Raw genomic sequence first — 25,951 nt, 5'->3', positions numbered from 1 at the left:
TCTGCCAACCTGATCTCACCCCCCAACTGCCTACCCCTGCCAACCTGATCTCACCCCAAACTGCCCTCCCCTGCCAGCCTGGTTCCCTCCAACTGCCCTCCCCTAACAACCTGGTTGCCCCCAACTGCCCACCCCTGCCAACCTAATCTTGCCCCCAACTGCCCTCTTCTGCCAGCCTGATGGTCCCCAACTGCCCTCCCCTGCAGGCCTGGTTCTCCCCAACTGCCCTCCCCTGCCAACCTGGTTGCCCCCAACTGCCCTCCCCCACTGGCCTGATTTTGCCCCAAACTGCCTTCCCCTACTGGCCTGATCTCGCCCCCAACAGCCCTCCCCTGCCTCTCTGATCTCACCCCAACTCCTCTCCCCTGCCAACCTGATCCCCCTAACTGCCTCTGCCTGCCTGATCACCCCTAACTGCTCTCCTCTGCTGGCCAATTTGGTTCTGATTGGTCAGTTTCTATGCCAGTCAATGTTAAAAGCTTCACCTTCTAGGCAGCCATTGGCTCCTCACAGTTGACCCAGGTTTGGTTCTGATTGGTTTGTTTCTATGCCAGTCAACATCTCTGGGCCTATTAATAGGGCCTGAGCAGAAAGGCAATGCTGATCAGCAGCCCAGGTGGAGGCCTGGAGAGAAATGGAGGCATAGCTGCTGACCAGGCTCAGAGCTAAAGAGAGAGGCAAGTGCTGATCAACAGCTGCCACAGAGGCTACAAATCAAACCCTGCTTCTCTCTTCAGGCCTCTTTCTGGGCCTAATTCACAGCCCCCTCAGCAGTCAGTGCTGGGTGGCCATGGAAACCCAGCACTGACTGCAGGACTGACTTCCATTTGTTGGAGTCTCCCAGTCATTGTGAATGAGATGGACCCAGGGTTTTTATATATTGGGACAACCCTAGAGAATCCAGGGCTATTTCTGAATTAAATGTTTCATCAAAAGACCACTGATCTTAAGAGACCCCATTTTCTTAAAACTTAAATTTTAATCTTTTTTTTAACAAGCCCAAAAATTGAAAAACATCCCTGATTTTTTTAATAACTTACCGATGATATCTTGTTGCCTTTTAGATTGAGGACTCGCAAAGATTTTAACTTCCTTCCTAACCATGCTGGAATATGTTCAATTTCATTTCCTGCAAGGTTTAGCTTTTGCAGATTATACATATGTTCTATGCCTTCAATTTTGCTGGAAATCAAAGGATAAAGTCAAACTAGGTAAGTACAATACAATAGAGTTCTTCTATTGTATTTTTAGAATTAACAGCATTTGTTTTATATGGGATTACTTTTCACAATTATAATTTTTCAATCCTTTTCATAAGTGAGAACCCAAAAAAGCAGCTAAAAATAAATATACCACAACAGTTTTAGTAAGCTCTTCATTACTGTTGCCAGGAATCCTACCTGTCTTATTATCAAACTTTGTGATCCCACAGAAAAGACTAATCTATCTATAGGATTTTTACTAGCCACTATAAAGAATACTAGCAGCTGAAACCAGCCTGGCTCAGTGGATAGAGCGTTGGCCTGCGGACTGAAAGGTCTCAGGGTTCGATTCTGGTCAAGGGCATGTTCCTTGATTGTGGGCACATTCCCAGTAAGGGGTGTGCAAGAGGCAGCTGATCAATGTTTCTAACTCTCTATCCCTCTCTCTTCTCTCTGTAAAAAAAAAAAAATCAATAATATATAAAACACAACAGCACACACACAGGGCTATGCATTACAACCCTGCACAAGAGAAGATATCCTTATTACCTTAAATCATTACCAAAAGATTAGCTATGCAAGCAGTATAAGCCTGCCATTTTGAGCTTGTGGACTCCCCAGAATAATACTGTATTTAGAAACATAAATATTTTAATGAAAATATTTGAATTAATAAAACATATATCATCCATAGGATAAATTATCACTGATGAAATATTTTCCCAAGTTAATTCCAATTTAATTGTCAATTTCATTACTTGGTCAAGAGGGAAGTATACTGGGCAAATATTTCCAAGCTTCTTTATTTTCATATTAATTTTATTGAAATTATTTTTATTGAGATTATTTCTAGACAAACATTATATTAAGGATTTGATTCATTAACCAGTTATTTCCATTTTTTTTGTCATATCAGAATTTCTACCACTGTTAATTGTTTTTTCGTCATTTTATATACCAACTCTAATGTAGGGAAAGTATACAGATGCAAAAACATTTGCATCATTTTGTCTATAGCAAGTTTTTATGTGCAGTTTTAGTCAGTCAACTTTATTATGTTCCTATCTTACAGTAATACATATTATGGGAGTATATTTCTTATATCAATAAGCAAAGAACATCATGATAAACACATGGGATGAAAATGAGTTGAAATATCTTTGCCATCAAAATGAGAGTTAAAACATACTGCTTCATGTCAACTTTCTTTAAAAAAAAAAAAAAAAAAAATATATATATATATATATATATATATACACACACACACACACACACACACACACACACACACACACACATATTTTATTGTTTTTACAGAGAGGAAAGGAGAGGGACAGAGAGTTAGAAACATCGATGGGAGAGAAACATTGATCAGCTGCCTCATGTACACCCCTACTGGGGATGTGCCCACAACCAAAGTACATGCCCTTGACTGGAATCGAATCTGGGACCTTTCAGTTCGCAGGCTGACACTCTACCCACTGAGCCAATTAAGAAAGGGCCAACTTTCTTAATAGGCAATGAATCAAAAGATTACCTGGGAAAACTTCCTGTCAAAAATGGAATTAAGGCCCTAACCGGTTTGGCTCAGTGGATAGAGCGTAGGCCTGCGGACTGAAGGGTCCCAGGTTCGATTCCGGTCAAGGGCATGTACCTTGGTTACGGGCACATCCCCAGTAGGGGTGTACATGAGGCAGCTGATTGATGTTTCTCTCTCATCGATGTTTCTAACTCTCTATCCTTCTCCCTTCCTCTCTGTAAAAAATCAATAAAATATATTATTTTTTTAAAAGGAATTAAGGTAAAATTTGGTACTCAAAAAACATATCTCCTTCTTTAATAACACTCTATAGATATTATTCCATACTTTAGTAATGCAAAAACAGGAAGGCAATTATCATCTGTGAAGGGCCAAATTATCAATCTATAAGGGATCAAAGTGCCTGCTGCTTCAAAGATTTCTTTCAGTAATGTGGGCAGCATTAATCTACCTTTTTTTAACAAAGACAATGACCCTGCAATGCTACCTAAAGAAATACTTACTTACCAGATCTTGTTATATGATAAGTTGAGTTCACGTAATTTTAACAGCTTATCCAACTTTTCAATCTTCCCTATTAGATTATGGCTGAGATTCAGTACTTCAAGTTGAACACATTTTTCCAAATTTTCGATATACTAATTGAAAACAAATGGATACTTTATACAATAGATGCCCTGGCATAAGCACAACATATAAATACATGTATCAGAGGCTATTTTGATCAGTCATAAGAGAATAATACACCCTTTCTGCTGTCTGGATAAGGTCTTGGAGGGGCTCTTCTGACCAGGAGTAGCAGCTCTCCTCAAGCCCACCAACTCTCCAAGTGGAAAACATTATCTGTATAATAAGAAGTCTAAGACTATCCAACAAGAATTCCCCACCTCAACTTAACTTTTTCCTCCATCTTAGCTTTTTCAGGCTTCTCCCTTCCTCCTCTCCTTTCTTCAAAGTTCAACAAGGGACTTAGGCTCTTGCATAACCTTACCCAGCTCCTTTCCCCATACTCTTGCATCTTCAATCTCTTTCTCTCTCCTGGATCTTCCGCTCAAGTTTAAATAGCAGTCACTATTCAACAGATATTCATTACATATTTAATACATATCAGGTGTGGCACCAGGCAATGGATATAACAGTGAACTAGACAACTGCCTGACTGTAGAAGCCTATGTTCAATATACTCAATCTCTTCTATATAAAACAGATCAGCTCAGACTGAAGTTGTTTTCCTATCGAGGCATCATCTTATCTATCATTTGCCACAGAAATTATGTACATTTGCTCATTCTGCTTTCCATTCATTCTTATTCTATTGGTAAGGCAATGTATCTTCTGCCCTTACTATGAATTCAGTTCTCTCCAAGATCATTCATCCTTTACACAAATATTTATGAATATTTATTTGCCAAGTGCTGTTCAGGTACTGGAAATATGGTGATGAATTAGAAAAACAAGGTTATTATTTTCATGCACAGAGAAAGCCAATAAACAAAAATAAATAAAATTTTCAGAGAGTGAAGTATCCTAACAAGAAAAAAAAGATAGCATGATGTGACAGAATATAAGGCACTAAGAGGACAGGGATTTCTTTTGTATTGTTGTTGGCACGTAATGGGTACTAAAATATTTTTTGACTGAATTAAGAGAGAGTAACTGAGGAGAAGGTGGCTAATTGTGATTGATGGTGAGAGAAGGCTCACAGAGAAGTACACTGAGTTGAGACTTTAATAACAAGAAGCTAGTTGTGTGAACATATGGAGGCAGAAAAAAAGATGCAAAAGCCCTGAAAAAATCAACTTGGTAGATTTGAGAAGAAGAAAGAGCTTTTTAATTGCTAAATCCAAGTGACTTCTAAATTTTCACACTATTTGACTGTCCCGTGATATTTCATATTATCCTTTCCTGCCTTCAGTTCTCACCTGTTCGGCCTCTCCCCTGCTCTATGGTTCTCCTCCTCTCCCCTGCTCTATTTCTCCTCTTAATCCTAGGCATTCTTCACACTAAACTCTAAATTCCCAGAAATTAGAAACTAAGCTTATTCACTTCTCTATGTACTCCCACATCCTAACATAATGCCTGACATAATAATCAGACAGTAAAGATTTACTAATTTGATATTTCATTTTTGTGACCTTTACACTATAGCATTTATTCTTTTTCCTTTTTAACTACACGAGTAAGACATAAATATATTCTAGTACTAAAAATTTCAGACAAAACAAAAAAAAGTTCTCACCAGGTCACCAGGCCCTTGTTAAAAAAAAAAAAAAAAAAAAAAGTCCCACTGTTTAAACATAACATATATAGAAAAAAAGGACTTAAAAAATATTTTGAGACCTTACTATATATAATGTTTTAGAATTTTTTTCTTTTATTAAATATGCTGTGGACATACTCCCAACATTACTGCACAGAGCTCTAACTTATTTTTAAAGAAACTTGATAGTATTCCATTGTCTATCATTGCACCATAATTTACTTACTAGTAACCAATCCCCTATTGATGGACATTTGGTTATTTCCAATTTGTCTATTTTAAATAATGTTTAATAAACATAACTATATAGATATTTTTGGATACATGGGCAAATAGTATCAAAGAGAATAGATATCAAAGAGAACTGCTGGGTTGGTGAGTACAAACTCAGTTAAGTATAAACTCAATGGATGAGTTTTATTTCACATTTCTTTGATATTAATAAAGTTGAACACATTTTCATGTTAATATTAGCCATTTATAATACTTTTGTGAATGCCTGTTCATATCCTTTGAACATTTTCCATTGAGTTATCTCTTACTGAATTGTAGGAGTCTTTATAGTATGTGGATATTGTTACATATGTTGAAAACACTACCTGCCAGTTTGTTGTTTTTCTCTTTTTATACAATATCTTTCATTAAACACAATTTTTTAATCTTTATGTGTGCTAAATCTGTCAATATTTTTCTTCATCGTATTAGGGTTGGTATTTGCTTAGAAGAGCCTTCCCAACTCTAAGATTTTGAAATTTTTTCGCCTACACTCTTCTCTGGTACTTTCATAGCATTTTTGTTGACTTTTGTTTTATTTTCATTAAGATCTTCAACCTTCTGGGATTAATTTTTGTGAGTAATGTTGTAGGCATCCAAGTTTATATTTTTTAATTTAAAAATTAAGTTGTCTATTATAATGTATTCATGTTGAATAGTTTATATGAATAAGAGATCAGCAATCTTTTTCTGCAAGAAGCCAGACAGTAAATATTTTTGGCTTTGTGGGCACATAGTCTCTGTGACAGCTACTTACCTCCGCCATTGTAGTGTAAAAACAAACAACATGTAAGCATATGAGTGTGATTATGTTCCAATAAAGTTTTATTTACAAAAGTGAGTAGCAAGCCTGATATAGCACAATGTAGTATGCCAACTCTTTCTCTAGAGTCAATAATTTATAAGATAATAGGTACCTATGAATTTAAAGATGTCATATACTTCTGATGTAGAAATTTCACTGGAAACAATAAAAGGTCTGCTACAGCCTTGTCTGGTTTGGCTCAATGGTTAGAGCGTTGGCCTGCAGACTGAAGGGTCCCAGGTTCAATTCCAGTCAAAGGCATGTACCTTGGATGCGGGCACATTCCCAGTGGGAGGTATGCAGGAGGTAGCTGATTGATGTTTCTCTCCCATCAATGTTTCTAACTCTCTATCCCTCTCTCTCCCTCTCTGTAAAAACTCACTAAAATATATTTTAAAAATAAAAATAAAAATAGATAAATAAAAGGTCTGCTCCAAATTAGATGACATTAGGATGAGATGTTACTGTAAATCTAATATAATCTTCTTTTAATTTTTTAAGCATAGAAACATAATAATGCCTATGTTCAGAAATGTTGGTAACTTACCCTAAATTTCTTGCCACCATCTTTAGAAAGTGAAAGGTTCAGAGAGTTTACCAAGGCCAAATTTTCCTGTTTAGTAAGTTTTCTTATAAGAGCCTCTGTAATGTATCGGACTCCTGCACGTGAACCAGCTTCTGAAATTACAAATACAGATCATTATCAGCAGAGGAAGACACAAATATTCTGAAAAACAAATTATTTTGATGTTAAAAAACCAAAACAATTTTAAGCCATTCAAATGCAAAAACATCTGGCAAATTATAATTGCAATATTTTACTTTATATAGCATTTCATAATAATGACAATAATAGTTATACTCTATACAGTGTGTAACAAAAATAGATTTAGAGTAATAATACAGGAATAAACTCTGTTTCAAATACAACTGTAAATGTACTTTTGCCCCCTCTCCATTAGCTTTGTGCTAAGTGCTTTACATTTTAAAAGTGTAATTTAGACAACAAATCTCTGAGATAGATATTACCATTCATATTTATTTAAAAATTATAATTTGCTCAAAATCTTGCAACTAGCAATATGCAAATCCAGGACTTGAAGCCTGGCAGATGAATCCAAAACTACACTTTTAATCATAAGTAGCACTGACGTTTTTAATAATTAAAAAACACTGGCACTATTTATTGTTTGCTCCAATCTAAAGTTCAAAAACACTACATTCTTTTCTTTTCTTTTTTTTTAATCCTCATCCAAGGACGTGTTCATAATTTTTAGAGAGAGAGAAACATCGATTGGTTGAATCCTATACCCACCTGACCGGAGCCAGGGATTAAACCCACAACCTAAGTATGTGCCATGATCAGGAATTGAACCTTCAACCTTTTGGTGCAGAGGATAATACTCGAACCAACTGAGCCATACCGGCTAGGGCAAGCAAAAAATGCTTAAATTCTAAAAATCCTCTTTTCTTATTTTTTTTTAATAGTGAGAAACTCAAATTTGTTGCTCTTTTAAGTAAATAAGATCATATCATATTTTATACAGATAAAGTACTAACATGATGGATAACACATCCTGCCCTAATACCTTTCTGCATACTGCCGTCAGAGTTTATGTAAACCATGTTACAGTTTATAAAACAACCATTAAAAAAAATTGCCTCTTGGTTCTTTCTTTATGAGTCAGAAAATAATTAATCTTGGATTCAGATTCACGTTGTGTGCCAAAGACTCCCTATGATTGTTTAGCAAAGAAATATAATATTAACTCATAAATAATCATGATTTTTTTCTGTAATTTGGCTATTCTAGGAAAGAAAATGACTAATATTTTAAAATATCAATCAAATTAGAAATAATATATTAACTGATAGTAAAGTATAATCTAAACTCAATGCTGATAATGTTTATTAATAAAAACTGATTACATATTCAGGTCAAGAGAGTTTGATGGTTCTGATTTAGTGACTTAGCAAATAAATTATAGTTTTCTTTCACATTTAATCAATTAAACATATTCTTAGAAAAAAATCATCTATTTCCCCCCAAACTAACAGAATGCTTTCAAGAAAGAAAAAAAAACCTTGGTGGAACATAAATATGTCCACATATGGAAATCAGTCCATTCACAGATGAGCAGCTTGCCAATAAGCAGTTTGTGGACAGCCCAAGGGCAGATAACATGTTTATATGGAATTAAGTCACTCCATTCTGAAGTGAACTCCCCTAAGGAAAGAATGATGATAAATTTGGCAGATGAGCTTTAAGGCACTCTCCCACCATAGGAAATAAAGTTTTCTCTTTCTGAAACTCCCTTCTCTAACATCTTTCAGATATCTTCGCCCTCACCCAGAAGCCTCCATCCTCCACTGTCCTTATCCAATGTCTGTCAATAAAAACAATAGGTCAAGTTAGTACCAGGATATATGTTACATTTGGACCCAAATAGTTAATTATTTTCTATCTCTTTTTAAGAGTATGTGGTTCAATTCTTAGATTAGAAAGTGGTACCTTTACGGTGATGGTAGTCCAACAGTACAGTGTTTTCATCTGCAATCCCAACTTGCTCATACCACTGCCTTCCAGAATGAAAAGGTGGAGTCTTGGGTCCGCCTAAAGGTGACAGTGACCTAGATCTCATATTGGGCATAAGAGATGATGATGACATCTTTGGCTTGGAAAATTTTTGTTGGGAACCTTTCCTCATTGCGAGCAGTCAAGTGTCCACCAAAACCTGAAAGAGTTTTCAGTATATTTAACAAGGTTAGTTTTTTAGAGATATCAAAACAAATTAATAAATTTCTAGAATTTTCAAGACTACAAAGTTAAAAACTAAGAAGCTATAGATGCTAGGATCCACATTACACTGACAAGAGCAGACACTATCCAAACATTGCTGATCACCTTGCCAAAAGGAAAGGAGACCTCCATAAGGTCTTGTATTGACCTATGCTCCAGCCAGAAGATTTACTTGTCATTTCTGTTCTCGATTTATTAGCCAGAACTAGCCACAAAGCCCCTTCTACCCACAAGGTGTGCTAGAGCAGCAGTAGCCAACTTTTCAGACCTCATGGACCACCAGTGGTTAGTGGACCACCGATTGACGACCACTGTCCTAGCGTGTAGGAAACTGAAAATAATTGGCAACTAGCAGTTCTTAATACTGATAAGCATACTCTCCTTCCTGAAACAGTTTCTTCCTCCGGCTTCTGGGATACTACACTCTCTAGGTATACCACACTCCTGCCTCCCTGGCCACTCCTCAGCCTCCTTTGCTAGCTTACACTCCTCTATTCAATCTTTAAATGTCAGAGTCCCCAAGACTCTTTCAGTTTCTCTCTAATCACATTTTAAACAATCTAATACAACACCCATGGCTCCCAATGCCACCTGTCTACTAATACTTATATCTTCAATCCATCTTTTTTCTGAGTTCCAGACTTCTAATCCCAACTGCCTACTTGACACCTCACTGGCATAAATCCAACATGTCCAAATTGAATTTATCATTTCCCCACTTGTTCATTTTCCTCCAGTCCTGTTCCTCCTCCAGTGTTCCCTAAATAGTTAATAATGCCCAGAGGAATAAGCCATAAAATTTAATACCATAGCATCACTGAACTCATGATCTACTTTGAAGGAAGCAAAACCTGCTATATGTTTTTAAAGAGTGTGTATATCACAGCCTTGTTCTAGTAGTCCAGTCACTTTAAACCACAAACTTCTGTGTCTTTACTTTCTCTTTCATTTTTTTCATGTTAAAACTCCAGTTAAGTCAGAAAAGCTTCTCCCCAATTCACATAATTGCTATTTATGACATAGTCACAAGGTTTTCAATCCTGATTTCACAAATGTGGTACTTTTTATGTCTTATTAGAGGCCTGATGCACAAATTCATGCACTAGTGGGGTCCCTCAGCCAGGACAGCGAGATGGGGCCGAAATTAGCTCTTCGACATCCCCCGAGGGGCCCTGGATTACGAGAGGGTGCAGGCCAGACTAAGGGGCCCCACCGGTGAATGATCGGGGCCAGGGAGGAACCACAGGAAGGCTCTAGGGTGTTCCCAGTCCTGTCTTGCCCAGTCCTAATCGGCCAGACCCCAGCAGCAAGCTAACCCACCCGACAGAGCTTCCTCCCCTGGGTGGTCAGTGCACAACACAGCAAGCAGTTGAGCAAGCTTACGTATCGTTAGCATATTATGCTTATTACACTTTGGTTGAACAGTCAACCAGTCAACTAGACACTTAGCATATTAGGCTTTTATTATATAGGATATTACACCCTTCTGCCACAGAAAAAGGCTTAGTAATATTAATGATTCAGGGCTAAGCTGTGTTGGCATTCGCTTTCTAAATAAAAATAATATACTCAAACTTGAGAAGATCTAAGCAGCATATGTTTTAAAGGTAAAGTTTCATATTTTCTTGAGTTAAATGTAGTTTTCATCAGAGTAACAGATTAAAAAAATAAGAACGGAGGGACAAGTCTCAGTTCCCATTTCTATATATCTTTCTCTATACCATAGTATGATAGAAATTTATAAAATTAAAATAATCGTGTATGCTACATGCTAAAAAATATATACTTTATATGTTTTTAGTTTCTTGGTTAAAACAAGCACATCTTATTTTTATGCAGTGCAATTATTTTGTGTCCTGCATCTTAATCTTCTCTCTTAATTATTAAAATACTGAACCATCCTGAATTCCTTATATAACATCCTAGTGACCAAAACCCTTTGGGCCTTACTAGACTATCATGAAGTCCTCTGTCACCTTTCTTGATAGAAAACTCTGCCTTACTCACTTATAGAGATGAAAATAAAATTAGAATGGTTTCCAAAAATCTAAATCAGCTCCTTCCTTTTATGAATTATAATATGAAAGATTAAGAAGTGGTTCCAATGTCACAGTGCATTCCCAGATCCCCTCCCCGAGTTCCATAGCTCCCGCAGAGCCTGGACATTGAAATATACGTATATTACCATCTCATAGACTAGCCAACTCACTGAACTGGGGATATACTGTGTTTGAAAATGGCTAGTATTATTTCAGAAGCTACCACCTGAAGATAGTAAATCTTGAACTACAATTTTAAGGGAGAGATGGGAATGTTGCTCGGCCCTAAGATGTAGTTTGCAATAACATAAACAAAGACCAAGCAATAGAACAGAGAAGACAGAGCAGAGAGGTAGGGCTAGAGTGTGTGAAGAGGCAGGACATAAAAAGAACATAAAACCAAACAAATATTCAGAACTGGAAACACATATTGAAGGCACTCAAGGTAGTCTGCAGAGCAAGAGAAAGCCACTGAAGGGATGTGATAATCAGAATCATATGGCAAGGCAACAAAACACTACTCATCGTGTCACTTTAAGACTCAAATACTTGCCCTGATCTAACAGTCCCATCCTTCATAGCTCCAGCCTTTCCTAACATTCCTAATTTTTCATCTTCTACTCTGATTTTCTCTAAATGAGGCAGACCTCAATAATCCCCAAGCCTTCCATCTCTTCCCAGTCCACTCCAATATGCAGATATCCATGCCCATTTCTTGATCTCCATATCCCTCTCTGCTACATCCCTTAGCCCTTTAATCACATCTCAGTACTTTCCCTACAATTCTACTTTATTCCATACCTTTGGGCCCATTTAAATACAATTACTCTTTAACTTTCTCTTGTCCTCATTCCCATTCCTCTCCAAAGTCTCTAATCCAGCTGCTCTTCTTTCCAAAGGCACTTATCAAGTTGCACAGCAGGATTTTATCTTCCTGTTATACATGGTCTCTGCCTCCCAACCTTCATCCCATTCTGATTGTTAAATTTCCCCATGAATTCTGTCCCAATTCTCTAACACTGTATTATTTTCCTGGGGGAGGAGAGCCCTCAGCCCAGCCTGCACCCTCTCAGATCCAGGACCCCTTGTGGGATGTCCGACTGCTGGTTTAGGCCCCATCCTGGGGATCGACCCTAAACTGGCAGTTGGACATCCTCTCACAATCCTGGACTGCTGGCTCCTAGTTGATCACCTGCCTGCCTGCCTTGTCGCCCCTGACTGTCCATCCCTGCCAGTCTGGTCACTCCTAACTACCCTCCGCCCCCCGCCAAACTGGTCACCTCTTACTGGCCCCCCTGCCGGCCTGGTCACCCCCAAGTATCCCACTCTGCCAGCCTAGTCACCCCCAATTGCCCCCTCTGCCAGCCTGGTTGCCCCTCATGGCCCCCATGCTGGCCTAGTTGCCCCAAGCAGCCTGCTGTTCAGTCGTTTGGTCGCCCCCCACTAACTCCCCTGCTGGCCTGGTCATCCTGTGCAGCCTGCTTGTTCAGTCATTTGGTCGCCCCTCACTTAGCTCCCTGCCAGCCTGGTCATAGACAGCCATCTTGTGAGGGTATGAGGGTTAAGTTGCATATTACATCTTTATTATATAGAAGGATAGCTCTTTTCAGTACTCTGCCTCAGCACTTTTATATCCTTTCTGATTTCCCAAACTGCTCACATATACCTTAATTTCCCAAAATGCTCATCCCAGCAAATATTCTGGTTACCCTAATTCATTCCAATATTCTGACTTCTAATTATTTCCCTTCTCAAAGAAAATACTCAACCCCCACCTATTCCTTTTCATCCCAATATAATTACCTTGCTTTTCCCTTTTAACACCCTGACTTCTGTGTCCTTCTCTAGCCTATTAACATCCTGAATTATCCTTTCACATCTCTCTCCACTCTACTCAGGTACCCTAAGACCCAAGCTTCCCATACCTTATTTATTTATTCAATCGTCCACTTTTATTGAGCAACTTTTTGCTCTATGACCTGTGGTAGACTCTAATAATACAAAGCTGAGAAGACAGGGTTTCTACACTCAGGAAAGACACCAGGATTTTATCTTCCCGTTATACATGGTCTCTGCACAAAACGGTCTCCTTTCTTTTTCTTTTTAACCCTCACCTGAAGATGTTTTTCCACTGAATTTTTTAGAGAGAGTGGAAGGGAAGGTGAGAGAGAGAGAAGCATTGATGTGAGAGAGACATATTGATCGCTTGCCTCTGGCATGCTGGGGATTGAGCCTGCAACTGAGGTACTTGCCCTTGACTGAGGGAATGGAACCCCGGAGCCTTTAGTCCTCAGGCCAATGCACTATGCACTGAGCCAAACCGGCGGGGGTGTGGTCTCCTTTATAACACCTCTAATTAGAATTAAATTATTATTATGAAACTACTATATTATTACTTATTTCTCCTTCTAGAGTTTAAGTGATGAAAAAGCATGGACTCTTTCTACTGTTTGGTGCACAATAAATATTTGTTGAATGAATGAAGGACTGTTCTAAGGACTCTAAGTACATTACCAAATTTAAATCCTTGCAGATACTGCATAAGATTAGAATTATTAACCTCAGGTACAAGAAGCAGTGTACCATTAAGAATTAAGAGTGGATTCTGGAACTAAACAGCCTAAATCCAAATTCCATATTATGTGAAATTAGAGAAATTACTTAACCTCTCCGATGCTTGGTTTCATCATTTTTAAAATGGGGATGGTAAACTCATACAAATTACTTTAAATTCTAAATGAGTTAAGACACCGGAACAATTTAGAACTGAATCTGACATATACTGTACACTCAAAAGTAATTAGCAATTGTTTTGTAGAAAAAAAAAACATGCTCAGGAATTTAAGTCACAGACAGAGCCAGTTGAGTGATAGATGAGGTGACAGAATCAAGAGCTGCGCCAAGTTCTCACTTCAAAAATCACCTCTATATTAGCCCTCCTCTTCACATTTCTTCCCAATAAATACCCCAAATTCTCATCTTCTCCACGAAATGTATTTCGCCTGATACCATGGCACTCGCCAGGATACACAAACCATCCGTTATCCCTGGCACCCGGCACCCTCCTCCTCTCGGCGCCGCCGCACACCCGGGCCCCCTATCTCCCAACTGTCCTGCACTCCCACCCCCTGACCTCCCTCCCTTCCCAACCAAACATCCCGCCTTCATCCTCCTCCCCACGCCCTGCCCTCCTTCCCATCCAATCCCAATTCCCCAGCACACGCCCCCGCCCCGAATCCATCGGAACTGGTCCAGGCCTTCCCGCCTTTGCCGCCGCCGGCCCCCGCTGGCCCACCTGGATGGATCCCAGAGAACTCCTGCGACCCGACCTGGCACTTCGTGCGGAGAAGCCAAGCGGAGCGGGCCCGTGGGACGAGGCCGGGCGGAGGCGCGCCCGTCACTCCCCTCAGGTGCCTAGCGGCGCGGCAGCCATCTTGTTGTGTTGTGCCGGTTGCCGGGGGGCAGAGCGCGCGGCGGGGGCGGGGCAGCCGTGACCACGCCCCTCCCGTGCTGGGGGGGCGGGGCTTCCCGCCGCGGGTTCCGCCGGCGCTTCTGGCGCGGGAAGACGGAGGGCGTGCTCCCGCTGGAGGCTTGGTGCACGGCGCCTGAGGAGGTGCAGGTTTCCTGCGGTGCCGCGATGGACCTCGTCACCGGTCGCCGAGGCGAAGCTGCAGACGCCTCACTCACGCCGGGGCTCGGATACCCCTGGGCGGCCGGACACCAGAGGACAACCTAGGAGACCAGGGTGGAGCTGTCGCCAAGTTCCCGCACTTCCGATGCTGGTCGTCTGGCCTAGAACTTGCGAGGCTGGCAGCTCGCTTCTCCGCGCGCCTTTTCTGAGGCAAATTCTCTTCAGGGTCCCACAGGCCGGACGGAGGTGGATGAGCCGCGGAGCGGGCGCAGCTCGGGCCCCGGCTGTGGCCACGGTTGAGGGAGCGAGACGAGCCCGGGAATTCGGGCAGCGACCGCTCCTGTGAGCTGTGGAGAACAGTCCTCTGGTTGGTGACAGGGGAGCAAAAGCAAGAAGCGTTTTGAGGAAACGTCGGTTGGGTCTTTTCTAACAGTGCTGATTTCGCTATATAGCCAACAGATTAAGAGACTTTAGCACATACTGCCCTGGGTTAGGGGAATAGTGATTTTTTTTTAAAAAAAAAAATTTCACCAAGGACACCTGCTTCCACTCCAGCCTTTCATTTTTTTTAGCTTGTACCCTGGACCATGTCACCCTCAGAGGCTGCACCATCTCCAGAAATCTCCAGTACAGTCCCTACCTCTCTTTTCCTGATAATCCTAAAATCTTAATAGCTTGCTTGCCCAAAAGATACTCATCCCCAATCTCCTTCCCTCTGGCAATCACCATACAAAAAAAAAAAAAAAAAAAAAAAAAGCACACACACAAAAACGTTTTTAATTTCTACAAAAGGGAAAGCTCTTCTAGTCAAATGACTTCCTGCTAATATAGATGAAATGACCTAATTAGGAAATCACCATTTCACAGCCCTCAATATACTTGATTCGGACCAGGATTATCAATAGATATTAAAACCATTACATGAAATATTGGTAAATAAGATATTCACTTGCTCTCAAAATATTACATCACAGATTACTTATTAATTACAAAAAGAAAAGTGCCTTTACAAAAGGAGCTGAGAGAACTAAATAACTTATTTTTTTAATCCTTCCCAAATCTCATTGTTATTCATAGTAAAGATATCATCCAAAAGGGAACAAATTCAAAATAACATTAGGAAGGGAAGTGAACTAGAGACAAATTTCTAGAAGAGGTAAGATGAGTTTGTATTGGCAGGCAAATGATGATGAAGGTTCTGTCTATAATTAGAGATAGCTATGATGGATGTGGGAGACACATGGGCATTTCAGAGGTAACTCAAATTCCACATGTCCAAATTAAACTTACCTCTGTCTTTTCCCCAAAACAAAACTGTTTTTCCTCTTCCAATATATTCCATCTCAGCCAAAAGTATCTCATATCATTAATTTCTCAAGCCAGAGACTTGGGAGTCATCCTTGACTCTTCCTATTGGGCACAATCAATCACCAAATCCTGCACAAACAGGACTATTGTCAACTCCCACTTCCCCATTCGTGACACACTGGACATACTGTCTCCACTTCCTTACATCTCAACCCTCTCTAGTCTGGCTTGTCTCCACTGGTACATATCAAAAGCACCATATTACAATTATCACCATGATCAACTCATTTTTGTGTATTCCCCATTCCCAGTTCCAGCTCCAGTCAATCAACTATCTACTCTGTTTCTATAGATTTGCCTTTTTTAGACATTTATTCAACATTTTTCAAATTTACCCAAGCTGGTTTAATAAAGAAGCAAAATAAAGAAATTTAAGGAAACAGGGTTAAAAAATTAAAGGGATAATAAATTATCCAGAGATGGAACTAGACAAGGGACCAAGACTCTATATTTTCATCCTGTACTGGGACCTTCAAATTGTATAGATGTCCCTGGCTACTTCTTTCTTTGTGATTGTTCTTTTTTTTTTTTTCCCCCCTTTCCTTTCTTCATCTTCCTCCCTCCTTCTTCCCATCCTTTCTTCTTTTTAATCCTTTCTGATCATCAGTTTCTGTCTAATAATAATGATGCAAAATCATGCCAACCAACATCAAATGGCCTCTGCTGTGGGCAATCATTTTATGTATTTATTTTCTTTCTATCTAACTTCCATAAAAATATCCATGAATCATTTGGGGGGTAGAGGATGTGTTCTGTGAATGAATAAGGAAAAAGAAAATTATATAAAGTTGAGGGGGCTGATCAGTGATTTTTTGGGGGGGAAATCCACTGAAAAAAAATTTTATTTGTTTTTATTTCCTATTAATGACTTTTTCATGTTTACAGGCAGAAATAAGTTGATAAAATAGAAAAGATAAGATGCTAGAAAGAATAAGAACTTCTTACATGTTTATATGATTTTCAATGCTCAGGGATATCACATTTAACCATTTCTGTGAAGAAAGGCAGGTGTTGTTATCTCCAGGAAATAAAGAAGCTAATTCCCAGAAGAGACATAAAATGGGAAATCAGGACTTATCATGGAAAGGCAGCACCAATTATTCCAGCCTGCTTTGGGGTGCTGTTAAATTATGAGCAGCAGGTGGTGCTTTCAAGTAGGCCTATCAGCCTGCTGTTCTCTATAAATTTAAAGTACACTTGCAAATTAAAGTATGAGTATTGATGACCAAGAAGGAGCAAATGCCCAGTAGTGGTGTGAGTGAATGTAAGAGACTTTCGTGAAAGTTATATCTTTAATGCAACAGCTATACTATGAAGATGTTAACTATTGCTGTGTAAAAAAAAAAAAAAAAAAAAAAAATTACCCCTATACTTAGTGGGCTAAAACAACAACAAACATTAATTTATTTTCAACAGTTTTTATGGGCAGGAATCCAGGAAGGACTTAGCTAGGTTAGTTTGCCTTGAGTTCTCTCATGATTTTTCAGTCAAGATGTTAGCTGGGCTGTGGTCACTGAAAGGCATGACTGGTGTTGGAGGGGGTACCTCCACGATGGCTCACTCACAAGCTCCTCCAAGGAAAGGCCTCCCAGGTCTTTCAACATAGCTCTCTCCCTAGACTTTTGGAATGTCCTTACTAATGGTGGCTGGTTTCCCTCAGAGCAGGCAACCAAGAGAGAGCAAGGTGGGAATAGCAGTGTCTTATGTGACCTCAGAAGTCATACACCTTTATATTTGCTTGATTCTATTGATCAAATAGACCAACCTTAATACAATATAGGAGGGGATCATACAAAGACATGAGTATCAGGAAGGTCAGGATGAGGGCCATCTTGGAGATAGGCTATCACATGTAGCCACTGGATCAGTAGATATGTATGGATGAGTAGTAATTAGAATTAGATAAGGTAACTCATGTTGAACAAGAAGTAAGAGTATCTGAAAAAGTGTGCGATAGTGGAGCCAGAGAGGAAGTTAATGGGCTTAATCTGTTAGACTGTGTAGGATATAGAAAGGACAGCTTCAGTGAGGTTATAAAAGTGAGAGATAAAAGGATGATGGGCACTTTCTTTCATTTTTGTCACTTTGCTTTCTCTGAAGAAAATATGCTTAACTGCATTCCATCATGAATACTTGATTTTCTATTTTTAGCTTGTTATTTTCCACTTCCTTCACACCCTCTCCTCAGAAATCCTCTCCTATTCCATTATTGATTTAGTAATCTGAAGTGGCCTTTTGGGACATGGTATTTCAAACCACTACTCTGGTGACTTACAAGAATAGTTTGAGCAACAACTTTCTTCTTTATCATTCTTCAATTACCATTTGGGTCTTAAAAATACAAATCCATCCATCCTTAGCTCTAAACCACTATGTTATCAGGATTTTCCCTTTTGCGTTTTCAAATAATCTCCCAATCTGCCATTTGCCAGGTTGTCACTTCAGCCAGTCTTACCCCAGTGCTTTGTGAGGAAGAGAGAACCAGACATAAGTCAGACTAAGTTCTTCACTTATATAATACTTATTCCCTTCTTGTAACCCTTGAACCTTTGCCAGAATGTACAATAGTATATAAAGAAGAATCAAAATATGTGGGCCAGGCTATAAATTCTTCAAAAGTTTTAAAGTGGAAAATCAAGTACAGACAAAACAGCTGGAGAAGGTGTCAAAGAGAAGGTAAGACTACAGATTGGTTTGGTATCTCTCCCTCTTTTCCCTACTGATCCCAGCATAACTCCCCATCTCTACAATTTACTAGATGTATACAAGTCACTATATTTCTCTAAGCCTCAGTTTCTTCATCACACAAGAGTAATAACACCCTTAAGAGTGGTCGTGAAGGTTAGAGATAATTTATGAAATTTAATTATTGCAATAACTGATACATGTTAGGAGTTAAAATATAATGTGTTGTCAGTATTTGGATAAGCTCTGCAAAAGTTGAGAAAAATGTCCTCTGTGTCTGAATCTGTATAGCATCTATTAAAATGCACTGGAGTTTGCAGATCATGCTAAGATAGTAAATTACTACACCAATTCCAGGGAAGTAAGAAAATGCCTCAACAACATCTTGCATAGCAGAGTGAGGAGGAGCTTTCTAAGCAAAGACTTTTTATAGCTTATGAGATAAAGAGGTAGAGAACACATAATCTGCTAATGGCAATCACTGACATTACAAGAGAAAACCATGTAATGCCATCTGAAAAGGATCTAGTCTATGGGAACCTTTTGCTGCTCCTTTGCTCACTAAGAATCTTAGGATGTAGCAATTAGATGGATTCTTAAGAGGTCAGTCATCCAATCCCAGACTTTTAATTGACAGCAGACAAACAAAAAAAAGTGGGCTCAATGATGAAGATATTCTTTCATCCTGTACTGGCAAAGTGGTTCAGTTAATTGGAGCATCATCCTGCCAGTGTTTCCCAAAGTGTATACTTAACTAGTGCTCTAGAGCACATATACAATTTTACCTATATGTTCCCAAAAATTCTAGTTTAGCACTTCTTAGTTGGGATTCAGGAATCTGTAGTTTAACAACTCCACCAGGTGATTCTCATCATGAGAGAAGTTTGGGAAACACTGCTTTAAAACAAAAGGTGATGGATCCGAAGCACTCGATAAACCTGCTTTCTACCCCCATATTCTGCTTCCCTTCCATACAAAAATTATCCTGACTTAGTATTTGCTTTTCATCATCATATGTGTATGCTATTACAACCAGTGGAAATGACTATAGACATTGCTCTATATATTTTTTAATGTATATAAATGTTATTATGCTCTTTGTGTCATTCTGCAAGCTGGTTTTACCAACCAACATTGCCTTCCATTGTATTCATATAAAGTAATGTAGGTGTCATTTTTCTGTTGCTTTAAGTTTGTGCCAAAATTTTCTTATCATAAATAATGCTACAGCGAACATTTCTATGCTAGTATTTTTAGGTATATGTGTAAAAGTTTATCTGGAGTGTTCACTTTTCCCTTATCCTCTCCCAGGACTCATGCAGTCTGTGTGAATTCCCTATTTGATGTTGAGATACCAGGGTCTTGGATGTGAGATATAGGTATAGGATTGTGAAGAAACAGGGGCTTTTAGAGAACTTTGTGTTGATAGCCCAAGTCACTTGGGAGAGGAATTTTAATTTGCAGCTAAAGCAGTGGATCTTGGGCACAAGATGAAAAGAGATTGGTTTCTCCTTTGGCCTATAACTAACAAACTAATTTTAAGCTTGATTTGGAGTTATTGATAGAGTGAAGTAATAAGTAATGGTCCAAGTGAAATAAAATCATTAGAACAAGTTGTTTGGTGCTTTAAGTCAATATTTTTAAACCAGGTGTCCAAGGACCCCAGGTTTCCCATTGATCTACAAAGGTCCAGCTGGGGGTACATGTCAGGGAGACAGGCAGACAGCAGGGCCACCCCACACTGACACACTTTTACTTTATACATTAGACTTAGTGTAAGATTTTGTTTCAATAAACTTTTTGTAGCTCAATGTCTTTTAAAATTTGTATAAATGCATAGGAAAACAAGTGACTAATGAGAGATATGTACTTATAAGGCTCCACAATTGGACATATCTAGTTTGTGCCTCCAATTCCCTTTCACATGGTGTTATGGTCAAGCACCGAGTAGTCTGTGTTCTGCAGTGCTGGTAGTAGCAATCCATATCTAAATCTTGTTTCTGATGATGTGACAAATTAAGGATATAAATAGGTTAATCATAGTAGTAATAGTATTTGGCTGACTTTTATCCTAGGAGCACCATTATGTTGTGGTGACCTCAGAGAATAATAAATAATTCAGCTTTTTGCTTGAACTGAAGAATGGGAACACTGAAGCTGGAGAATCAAGTGGGACCCAGGTCAGGAGCTGGTTTTGTAAACTAAGTGAAGCCATTTGGACTCAATCCTCAAGGTAGAATTGAGGTAGCATTACGGGGAATGTTAGGTGACCACCAAAGTTTCTGCCAGACCTACTTCTCTTCTTTTAGAGATGCAGATTTATATAAAAGCCAAACTCCCCAAAGGTCAACATTTTAGAATGTAAAGAATTCATCTCTGAGCCATGTTTAAGAGGCAGATAAAAACTTTAAACCCTGTTGGGAATCTGTAAATTGTTGAACTTTGGTTCTATTAAGGACCTTTGAGATTCATTATTTTTATTTATTTATTCATTTATTTTAAACCTGTTTTATTGATTTTTTTACAGAGAGTGGGAGAGAGAGTTAGAAACATAGATGAGAGAGAAACATCAATCACCTGCCTCCTGCACACCCCCTATTGGGGATGTGCCTGCAACCAAGATATGTATGCCTTTGACCTGAATCGAACCTGGGACCCTGGAGTCCACAGGCCGACACTCTATCCACTGAGCCAAACTGGTTAGGGCAGATTCATTATTTTTAAAAAAGTTTTCTATTTGAGAAACTAATATCATCACTATTCACTTTATAATACAAGCAAAATCTTACACTTAACATACATATGTCATCTACAATGATTTAAGTGTTCTCACTTTCTCTTAATACCTTTTCCCGAAAATGATGGCAAGAGTACTTTGTTTGTTTTAACTTGACCTGTCTTTCACAACCCAGCTTAATCATTTCACAGGTATTCTTTTGAAACAAATGGGCTAGATGATCAGACAATAGTGACATATTTTTACCATTTTAATGATTTATGCAAGAGATACCTTTAATGATATTTATATATCAAATTTCCTTTTTATGCCCCTTTTCCTAATGAATTCAGTATTAAAGGATTTATAAAATAGGACCTTATTAATTCAAAGCAAGGAATGCCAATGTGACCATAAAACATCTGAATTACAGAATAATGTTTAGAGAAATTTGTTTTATTATTTTAAAATATAGTACTTATTATGTACTAAAGTAGAAATGAGTGCTAATAAAAGGAAGGTGATAAATTAAAAGTTTTATAGTGAACATAAAGCATCATAAAATCTTAAAGATAAAATGGTATTTCATTCTAAATTAATTACTAGTCTCATTTGTTATAGGAAGCTTTATTTTCCCTGAGTTCTTACAATAAGATCCTCACTGAAAGATTTAAATTGAAGGGTTGTGTGTGTGTGTGTGTGTGTGTGTGTGTGTGTGTGTGTGTGTTTAAAGAAAATATTCTATGAATAGGTATACATTTTGTATTTGTGGTGTTCAAATTAATAGATATTGGAGGATATCATTCCCTACTAAAATCTAAAGTACTTGACGGGCTACTTATTTCCTAAAAAAAAGATGCTGGCATGCTCAACGTGGCATTTTCATTGCCCATCACAATCTTTCCTCCACCTAATGTTCAGCTTCTTCTCTAGACTGGGATAGATGAAGGAACTGTCCCATAGACCTCCTTTGCAGATTCAGCTTATCATTAGGCCATTCCCAATTCTAACAACAGTATTGCTCAGGACTTCTCTCAAAAGACCACTGAGTGAGCCTGTCTAAACCAGGTGCTCACAGATGATGTAATGGCAGAGCAATTAACCCTGGCCAAAGAGGAAAGGCCAAGGGCAGTGTGACTTACTAGTTTCTAGCTTTAAGCCTTTCAATGCAGTGCCAAACTCCCATGTTAGAATCCCTTTGTATTAATTAAAATAAATTCTCTAGGTGTAAATCCCTATAAAGTGTTGCCTACTTTTATACCTGGGCATTAAAGGTTGATTCAGTTCTGATTTTATTTTCCCAACTTAGAAGTCTTTCTTTCTGACATTAATAATTAACCAGTAAACTAATTTACTCATTCTTTTAGCTGGGTTTATTTAAAAGGAGAGTAACTTCAAGAAAAAGTTTATACCCATGGTTTACTGCTGTCTCTAGCCATGGGTCTTTGGGGCATACTTTGTTTTTTAATCTTCCTGGGAAAAAGTTGGGGACAGGAACAAACGTAAGTAAAAGAACCTATCTTCATTTTCAATGTGTCTTAGTTGTGATGAGTGAAAAGAAAAATCAGTTAACTTTGTTAATTTGAAAATTACTTTCTACTTCTGAGAATGCCAAGTGAATATTCTCATCTGAATAAGAAAGTCATGTAAGTATTTTGATTTGATAAATAGCTAACAATATGACACCTTTTAGGGGATTGCTATTTTTTTAATTGCATAAGTTATTGTTCAAATTGCACTTTGAAAAAGCACAAAATAATCTCTAGATGACAAACTTTCTTGTCATTTATTGCTTATTTATATTTAGTGCATTGTTTTCTAAATACTGTGCATAATTAAACAAGGGTTACTCCTAATACAGTGATTTGAAAAACTATTGTAATTACTTTTATATTTAGGAGCTCATTCTTTGCAATGGTAGTGTTATTATTGAAATGCTGTATATTTTAAACTATGTCTTAAAATAGTGATCTCATATCTATAAATAACACTGAAAAGTAACTGAGTATCTAATTGAACCTACTAATTTCACATATGAAGATAAGTGCAACAGGGAAATTGACTTACCAGAAGTCATTCTGTTAAAGAGAGACAGAAGCAGGACTAGTATTAAGGACTCCTCTTTACCATTTTAGTCTTTTTCCAGTTTTCATAAATGTATAAACATGTAACTATATTATGAATATAAAGATGTACTTAGAATCTTATAAAATCTGATTTCCTTGCATTGCTACAATCACCCCAGTACCTTTGATATTTTTTATTTATTCATTTTTGAAAGATAAGTGGCTGAAATTCAAAGAGATTGAGATTAAGGTAGAAATAGGACTAGGATTCTGAATTCTTCCTATACACTGTACTGGCCTTTAATAAGCATTGCCTCTCTTTCTCTTGAGAAAGTGAGAGTGTACCATTTAAAGCATGGTCATCAGTCAATTAAATTAATAAATTTACATACAGCTTGCATTCTAGTGGGAGAAGCAAATAATGAATGAATCAATGAATAAATGAATAAATAAGGTCAGGTGATTATTAATGCTATAAAGAAAGAAGTAAAGGAGAGTAATAGGATTAAAAAAATGATGAGGAATTATTTGAAAATGTAGACATAAGATTTTTTTTTTTTTTTTTTTTTTTCCCATCATCATTCTCTAAGGCACTCATCCAGAACTTGAAGGAAGTAAGGAAACAATCTTTGCAAATATCTGGGGAAAGAACATTCCAGGTAGAGGCCAAACTGACATTTTTGCCCCCTGCAAGCTGAGTGGCCTGATTCTCTACAACTATTGAAAGAAAATTTAAAAAGTGCAAAATTCTTTAGGTTAGATTGTGCTACTGATAAATCAGTATAGACCAAAATCTGTAAAAACGTGGATTTCAGAGCTATCTTTTAGAGACTTGTAAACACTGAGTATTTTATGTTTCCCCACTACTACCATATAGACAATTCAAAATTTAAACATAAAATACAAAATTTCTAAGAATATTGAAATTAAAAGACTTTTTTTTTTCTAGATTTGCAAAACTCTTGATAAATTCAGTGTAGTACAGCAATTGAAAGTGTTACTTTAGGAACAGGCTGCTTGAGAATAATTCCAAATTCTATAACTTATTAGCTGTGTGATCTTGGGCAAGTTAATTATCATTTTTCTCATCTGTAAAATAGAGGTAATAATAAGACTTTCCTCAGAGAGTGGTTGTAACAATACAGTGAATTTATATATCTGTTATATGCTTAAAAAGGTACTTAGCACATTATAACATTTCTGTAAATTTACCTTATTATCAGCAAAGCTAAAGTTTTCTTATTTTCCACTATTTCTGAGTAAGCACACGAGGAAATCAGATGTTGGTTGGAAGTCTGGAGATTCTTTTCTCTCTTTCATAACTTGACTGTAAATGGTTCCAAATTAGTTGTCATGTAGAACTGCCAGATGATTAAAGGAGTTAATTGCCTCCAAATTAATTTTATTGTTACTGAACACTTGCTGATTTGAAAAGACTTTTTAAATGTCATAATTTTGACAGGAGCCTACAATAATTCTGCCAGTTGAATTGATGAGCTCTTAGGTCTCAATCATTATCACCTTTTGGGTTGAAACACTCTTTTTTCTATGTATAATAGTAGAATAAACTACATGTAGTAGCTCTCACTATTCAAACTATATACTTTGTGATATAATTAATAACCTGGTTTATATTTGTAGGTTTTCTTTTAATAAACAATGAAAAAAATCATACATTAAAAATTTTTATTTCAAAAGCATACAATTCATATTCATTCTTATATAAATCACATGAAAAATAAAACTGAGGGAACAGCCTGTGGCTGTGAATAAAGCTTGTAACTTTGACCTCAGTTTAACACAACCAAGAGAGATCTGAATATAAAGTCTTTCATTCACATATAAGCCAGGTGACCTCAGTCAAATTAACCTCTTATCACTTGTAAATTAAGAAAACAATAGTATCTACATCATTGGCTTGTAAAGATTAAAAAAATCTATACTAATAAAAGGGTAATATGCTACTTAGACTGGACATCTTTTGGATGCCCTTCTGGACAAAGCCATGGTGGTAGGGACCGAGGCAGAGGTGGTTAGGGGTGATCAGGCTGGCAGGGAAGAGCATTTAGGATTGGGCCTAAACTGGCAGTTGGACATCCCCCAAGGGGTCCCGGATTGTAAAGCATGCAGGTCATGCTGAGGGACCCCTTTCCCCTGCACAAATTTTGTGCACTGGGCCTCTACTTGTATATAAAGTGCTAATACAGACACTCATATATGATAACTACTCAGATACTGTTATTATCATTATTATTGTATGATTGTGATTATTTTGTCTCTAAGGACTCTATAACTATTTACATTTTCAAGTGCATGCTCCCAAACTCACTTTTATTCTATCTTTTTAAAAAATCCACTCACTAGTGTAACACCAGTACTTCTCTAAGATGACTTCTTTTCAAATAATTTAGTGAAATTAATGAATCCTAACATTTATTGAGTTCTAAGCATGTTAAGTGTTTTCACTTCATCCTTACCTCAGCCTGGTAAAGAAGGTGATATTTTCACAGTTATTTTTTGTCTCCAAGAGGGTTAATGACTTTAGCATGGTTACTCAGCCAGTAGG

General features: G+C 37.9%; 2 protein-coding genes across 4 annotated transcripts in view; one reads left to right on the top strand and one right to left on the bottom strand.

The window, feature by feature from the left end:
* The window catches only part of CNTRL (centriolin), an 87,261-nt gene extending 72,876 nt beyond the window's left edge, over positions 1-14,385 (bottom strand). For 2 of the 3 annotated variants that reach the window (XM_036432863.2, XM_045579875.1), the window contains exons 1-6: positions 14,215-14,375; positions 10,857-10,860; positions 8,593-8,815; positions 6,628-6,758; positions 3,250-3,380; positions 1,041-1,182 (exon numbers count right to left, since the gene is read on the bottom strand). In XM_036432863.2, coding sequence (XP_036288756.1) covers positions 1,041-1,182; positions 3,250-3,380; positions 6,628-6,758; positions 8,593-8,788 — 600 coding nt within the window. In that variant the 5' untranslated portion in view covers positions 8,789-8,815; positions 10,857-10,860; positions 14,215-14,375. Of the gene's footprint in view, positions 1-1,040; positions 1,183-3,249; positions 3,381-6,627; positions 6,759-8,592; positions 8,816-10,856; positions 10,861-14,214 lie in introns of all 3 variants that reach the window. The other variant, XM_036432862.2, reaches the window with a different exon arrangement.
* An 8,292-nt stretch (positions 14,386-22,677) lies between these two features.
* The window catches only part of C5 (complement C5), an 80,944-nt gene continuing 77,670 nt past the window's right edge, over positions 22,678-25,951 (top strand). Inside the window, exon 1 of the mRNA XM_036432860.2 lies at positions 22,678-22,821. Within this exon, the coding sequence (XP_036288753.1) occupies positions 22,757-22,821 (65 nt within the window). The 5' untranslated portion in view covers positions 22,678-22,756. The remainder of the gene's footprint in view (positions 22,822-25,951) is intronic.

Source organism: Pipistrellus kuhlii, unplaced genomic scaffold, assembly GCF_014108245.1.
Source record: "Pipistrellus kuhlii isolate mPipKuh1 unplaced genomic scaffold, mPipKuh1.p scaffold_m20_p_12, whole genome shotgun sequence".
Lineage (NCBI taxonomy): Eukaryota > Metazoa > Chordata > Mammalia > Chiroptera > Vespertilionidae > Pipistrellus > Pipistrellus kuhlii.
This window is presented reverse-complemented; position numbering and strand designations above follow the sequence as displayed.